This window comes from Camponotus vicinus, unplaced genomic scaffold (assembly GCF_025532165.1).
Source record: "Camponotus vicinus isolate PSW18456_S1 unplaced genomic scaffold, iyCamVici1.0 SCAF_8, whole genome shotgun sequence".
Lineage (NCBI taxonomy): Eukaryota > Metazoa > Arthropoda > Insecta > Hymenoptera > Formicidae > Camponotus > Camponotus vicinus.
Window position 1 is genome coordinate 4842947 of NW_028141980.1, and position 6657 is coordinate 4849603.

Consider the following 6657-nt stretch of genomic DNA (forward strand, 5'->3'; position numbering starts at 1 on the left):
ATGACCGGCATCCTCAACATCGGTGACGCGCCAATCTTCGACGATCGTATCGTCAAGATCGAGACTCACACGTACAACCCGTTCGCCAATACAACGTTCGGATACAGTGACGAGATAAGAATACCCATACAACAACAGGATCTGTATACGTTGCCGTATGAGAGTTTCCTATACATCGAGGGAGAACTAACGAAAAACAGACCACCAGCTGACGGAGGAGTTGATGTGGCACTGGGAAATAATTGCGTCGCATTCATGTTCGATGAGATTCGATACGAACTCGATGGCGTTGAGATTGATCGCAATAGAAACGTAGGAATAACTACTACGCTCAAAAACTATGTAACGATATCATCCGATAGAAGCGTTATTATGAGGAACGCCGGCTGGGATGCGTCCAATGCGAATGGTCACTTCAATTTTTGCGTACCGCTCTACATGTTATTGGGATTTTGCGAGGATTACAAACGCGTGGTGATTAACGCTCGTCACGAATTGATCTTAATACGATCGCGCAACGACAACAATTGTCTGCTTGGAGATTCGACGCTGGAGCCTGCGATCAACATATTCAAGATACAATGGCGAATGCCACACGTGCTGTTGAGCGAGATCGAAAAACTGTCGATGCTGCATGCTCTGGAAAGCGGACGATATCTCAGCATGGGTTTTCGCTCGTGGGATCTATACGAGTATCCGCTATTGCAGCGTACAACCAAGCATTCGTGGGCCATTAAGACCGCGACTCAGCTGGAGAAACCACGCTACGTTGTCTTCGCTCTGTAAACAGGCCGGAAGAATGTTATGTCTGAGGATACGAGTCGATTCGACGACTGCAAATTGATCAACGTGAAACTCTATCTGAACTCGGAATGTTATCCGTACGACGATATGAACCTGGATTTCGATAAAAACAGATGGTCCATTCTGTACGACACGTACACGCGCTTCTGCAAGAATTATTACGGATACGAGTATCTCGAGCCGAGTCTCACCGTCTCGATGTTTCTACGTAACGGTTCGTTCGTGATTATCGATTGTTCTCGACAAAACGAATCGGTCAAGAGCGCAACCGTGGATGTGAGATTGGAATTCGAGTGTAAGGAGAACGTGCCGACGAATACCACTGCGTACTGTCTCATCATACACGATCGCGTGATCCAGTACAATCCGTTGACCAACGTTGTACGCAAAATCACCTAAGTGTTCGCGACACAAGAGAGAGAGGGGAAGAGGAGCAGGATATATAAATCAAAGTGTTGCGAGGCGTTGGTTTTAGAGTGTCGTCATTCCTCGCGACGAGAGAGATCTCGTCATGTCCGTACCAACGTTTGTGGATCTGCAAGGATTTATTGTCGGGAGAAATTTTGTCGTGAAGGAAGCGGCAATCCTGAGAAAGGGATATGTTCTCTCGCATTACTTTTTCGCAAGTCCCGTATCGTGGAGAGTGCTTACAAAATCTGAGCGATGTCAAGTCTCATGGCTGATTAGAAATCATCACGGATTACAATGGGAAGACGGAAACGTTCCGTATGGCTTGGCTCAGCGTGTAATTACAACAGCTGTCGTTGGTACGATACACGAAGAAGAAGAAGAAGAAGAAGAAGAAGAATCGTCTGTCGTGTACGTTAAAGGACTTGAAAAGCGAGAATGGCTGATCGATATACTAGACGATGCGGGAAACGGCTATATCATTGAAACCTTGGATGCAGATTACGAAGATATTGATTCTCTAAATAAATTAGATATTACCAATAGTATGCGATGTGGAAAACATGTTAAGAATTGCGCATTACAAAATGTATTCAAAATATTTAACTGGTGGTCGCAACGCCAGAAAGAATTGCAAGAAAAATAAAATATGTAAACATTAATATGTGTTATCTCTTATTTCCCCACCCTAATACTTTCCTTGCGTTTCTAAGAATTCTTTTGTCCGAGCGCCGTCTCCCCCTTCTCCTAAATTTCAAAGCGTTAGAAGCATTGATCCCCCACCACATTATACTTTTGGAAGATGAGCGTCACGTATACTCGGTTAATTCCTGTACGATCAGTGTCGCGTTAACCGTTCACTTGGTGGTTCACTTTTCATAACCCCCCAGAGAAATGTACTACGTCGAAAGAAGCAGCAGCAGCGGCGGCATCGGAAGACGCGTGAATAATTACGTGTCGAGTCGTGATAAAACTCCATTGTTTGAGAAGAAATGTGACGAGTAAGTTTCGTTTAACTTCTTTCTCTATTTTTCTATTTTTACAAATTGTATTATTATTACTATTATTTAATTTTAATTTTTTCCGTAGTATTTCGTTGGAGCGTCGTGCGGTTCGTATACTAGGTAGACGATACGCATTGACTGCTACGGAATTCAAATTCCTTGAAATTGGTATCAACGTGGGTCCGCCGAGTTACGTGGTGATTGCCATAGGAGATCATCGGGGAAAGGAACTGATATTATCTCTCGAAACGTGGAAGGGACTCTACGAGCAACGTCATAATATTCTAAATCTCCTTCGGAACGGCTCTCAAGACATCTACAATTTTATAAGTGTTGGACCGCTAACAGTGCGAGTTCATACGATTAACGACGCTAAACTCATAAGTCTCGAATCTTCAGACGTACGCATGATGATGATCGAATCGACGTTACACCGTATGTTCGATCTCGATCAATGTATAGATGTAACTTTTGATCGATTGGTTAGAGTGACCGAGACAGTTGATGTCAAATTTACGCTATTCTCCAATATCGCGTCCACTGTAACGGATCCGAAAGAAGTATCGAATGTAATACGCGCTAGCGACACCTTCAACAAGCATCAACTCGTCGATTGCGAGCTGGCAGCTTTAGCTTTTAATTCTTAATATGTAAGACAAAAATTATATTTGTATACTAAATATAAGCAGAATAAATAGTTATAAGTCTATGTCATGGTGTACTTTCTTTGCGTTTGGCGCGCTCTCCCGTCCCAGCTTTCATGCATAACTCTTTGCGAGAGAGTTATCATGAGAGAGCAAACACTAGGAAAGAAAGAAAGAGACAGCGCGAAGGAGTGATACGGCGCACGCGAGAGAAGAGATAGCGCGGCGTGGCGAGAGAGAGGCGCACGCGGCGAGAGATACGGCGCGGTGAGAAAGAAGCGCACGCGGCAAGAGCGCGGTGAGAGATATAGCGCAATGAAATTATTTTTGATAATTTAATATAATTTTTCTGTTTAATAATTTTTTATAGTTTAGTAATAAATGGAGCAAAGGAAAGAGAGAGGAATTTTGAAAATAAATAAGATTTTTTTATATTAATACTTTTTTAATAAAAATAAAATGTGTATTATACAATGTGTGTGTGTGTGTAAAAGATAATGTAAGAAAAATTTAAAAGAATTTAAAATATAAAAATATAAATGAATAGGAGGGCAACGACAACGGCGATGTGGTGGTGTCGATGAGAGGCGATGGTGGGGCGGCTGGGTGGTGGAAGAGAGGTGACGGCGCGGGGTGATGGTCGGTGACTCCTTCTGCACATAAAAAAATTTATTAATTATTTTAATAATTTGAAAATAAATACCTACACATGCGACCTACCTCCAATTAATGATCAGCATCCGTATTAGAATCAGAATCAGAATCATAACCGATGGTATATTCTAGATATAGCAACCAATGGATATGTTTATGGATTCCTTGCATCCTTTTAGAACACGCTTGTCGATTTCCGCCTGGCAAACAGCAATCTTTGCAAATGGCTGCCTCTAATCTATTCCTCTCTGTAATCCGTATATAAGATTGTAGATTGGAGGTTGCGGTTGGAGAATTTCCTACACCAAGTTCGCGATTTCTTAAATATTGCAACACCGAAGACATGTTCATTGATTTTTTTTAGCTACCATTTTTACAACACTTGCTGAATTTTCACATTCATAAATGTCCACTGTGCCAGCACAATCTTTGAAAGTTTATTGAATGCAAATAGGACACAGACCGCATGAAACTATTTGAGACACTGAGGCTTTGCATTCGCAGCATCTTTCTCCTAATAGGAAAACGTATCGTTGAGTCTCATGTATACGCACAGCACGAGCACGTGAAAACAAGTCTGCTACTCGTAGAAAACACGCTGTGCAAAATTTTTCACTGTTAAGTGTTTCATAATAAAAGGAGATGCAGCACATTTTTTGAATTAAGTCGATATCGCGAATGTCAGCTCGTTTTAACGCTCGCACCTGTATCTCACTTAGTTCCTCACTTAGTTCCTCATTGCACTCGCTGTCGTAGCCAAAGTCTTCCAAATGTCCTATCTCATCATCAGATGAGTCTTCAACATCCACAACCTCCACATTTTCAACATCTATTTCGATATTTTCATCATCAGATGAGTCTTCAACATCCACAACCTCCACATTTTCAACATCTATTTCCATATTTTCATCATCAGATGAGTCTTCAACATCCACAACCTCCACATTTTCATCACTAACTTCGACGATAATAACCTCTTCTTCTATATTCATTTTATGCACTTTACTCTTACGTTCACTGCACGAAAGCTGAAGACTTTTTGACGTGGAGACAGACCCTCTCCGTAAGTTTCAGCCCCCATTCCTCTCAAAACTTCCATGAAGTAATATCACAGTAATGAAATCAGGCACTATCTATTTTATATTGTTTCTAAATTCCAGCAGCCGAACATCAGCGCTCACCGTAATGTAATATCCACGAAGAAACATGTCCCGACGCGTTAGGGTATGTAATATAATATTACTTATCATTGCGATAACCGGGCATGTAATATAATATTACTTATCATTGCGATAAAATTACTTATCATTGCGATAACCGGGTAATATAATATTACTTATCATTGCGATAACCGGGCATGTAATATAATATTACTTGAGATTTGGGGTGAGGAGCTGAGGGGTGAGGGGGTGGGGTACCGCGAGAGCTGTTACTTATATTGGGGTGAGGGGGGTTGAGGGGGATGAGGGGTGTACCGGGGAGGTCCCTCTCCCCCGCGTGACGTCATTACCCTCCGCGTGACGTCATTACCCCTCCCCCGCGTGACGTCGTCAACCCCCCTCCCGCGTGACGTCATTACCCCCCGCCCCGCGTGACGTCATTACCCCCCCCCCCCGCGTGACGTCATTACCCCCGTGACGTCATTACCCGCCCCCCGCGTGACGTCATTACCCCCCGCGTGACGTCATCCCCCCCCGCGTGACGTCATTACCCCTCCCCGCGTGACGTCATTACCCCCCGCGTGACGTCATTACCCCCCCCCGCGTGACATCATTACCCCTCCCCCAGGTTCCCCTCGCCCCTCACCCCCCTGAGATCCCAGGGTTAGAACCCGCCTTGTATACCTACTATTGGCCTGCAACATGTGCCCTATTTGCACAAATTAAAATAGATGATGGATAACATTGTAAGTATCTTTTAATTTATTATATATCAATTTATTATATATCAAAAGTATTTTAAAATAAATTATTAAAATAATTTAAACTAATGAAATGCGTATGTTTTCTTCTGTTTTCAGAAACGGCTTCCTCAACATAGCCCGACGGTCTATTTTATATATTATTATTTTTTTATATTGTATACTTTTTATTAAACACACACATTTAAATAAATTATATATATTTTTTTAATTGTAACAAAATCATGACGTAATTTCTTCGCACGCATTTCCATCTACCCAATCCTTCAAAGAATACTTCTATTTATATTGTTTGTTAACTGGTAATATTGTATAATATCTCAAAAATGTGTTGTTATCTCGCTATGATTCACAGATTGCTCGAAAACGTCGGACCCCGAAATATCTCAAAATATAAGTTTATGACTAATATTGTATACTTGCGATAATACAGAGAGAAAGAGAGATAAAAGGGATAAAGAGATAGATAGAGGGATAGAGGGATAGAGAGGGAGAGAGAGAGAGGGATAGAAATATAAAGGGATAAAGAGAGAGAGCGAGAGGGAGGAATAGAGAGAGACCCAAAATCTTCTTCATAGGAATACCGCCATTTTTGTTTATACGTGCGTCCCCCGCCCCGCAGCCCCCGCGCCGCCGAAATTCCCTCCGTCCCGCGTGACGTCATCCCTGATAGGACCTGAGTTAGAACCCGTGTGACGTCATCCCCCCTCCATCCTGCGTGACGTCATTCCCCCGCGCCGCTGAGATCCCCTCGCTCCTCACCCCCCTGAGATCCCAGCGTTAGAACTCTCCTAGTGCTAACTACTATTAATATCATCATGTCACGAGTTTGTGAGGAGACAATCGTCTCGGTACGAAACTTTAGAATAGGGACATATCATTATCGCTTTATCAAAAACGCGTCGTAAGACAAAAGTATGCATGTTCCCATGCAACTTAGCATGATATAATATAACATTTTAATATAATGCGTCAATCCTGCTCGAACGGCTATCGAACGGTCATCGAACGACTGTCGAACGGCTATCGAACGGTAATTGAACACCCGTCGAACGGAAACGAACGACCGTCGAACGGTCATCGAACGCCCGTCGAACGGAAACGAACGCCCGTCGAACGGAAATGAACGCCCGTCGAACGGAAACGAACGCCCGTCGAACGGAAACGAACGACTGTCGAACGCAAACGAACGCTCGTCGAACGGTCATCGAACGGTAATTGA

At 42.9% G+C, this 6657-nt stretch overlaps 1 protein-coding gene across 1 annotated transcript; it reads left to right on the forward strand.

Annotated features, from left to right (window-relative positions):
• LOC145975836 (uncharacterized) lies at positions 1-2863 on the forward strand. Its single transcript, XM_083106579.1, has 2 exons — positions 1-143; positions 2302-2863. The coding sequence occupies exons 1-2, from the start codon at positions 1-3 to the stop codon at positions 2861-2863; spliced, it is 705 nt and encodes a 234-aa protein (XP_082962705.1).
• Positions 2864-6657: the final 3794 nt, after the last annotated feature.

What these genes read in the sequence shown, in the direction of transcription:
- LOC145975836 (XM_083106579.1), top strand. Translation starts at nt 1, where the DNA reads ATGACCGGCATCCTCAACATCGGTGACGCGCCAATCTTCGACGATCGT. An exon ending in CCCATACAACAACAGGATCT is followed by an intron (nt 144 to 2,301) that starts GTATACGTTGCC and finishes TTTTTTCCGTAG; the next exon opens with TATTTCGTTGGAGCGTCGTG.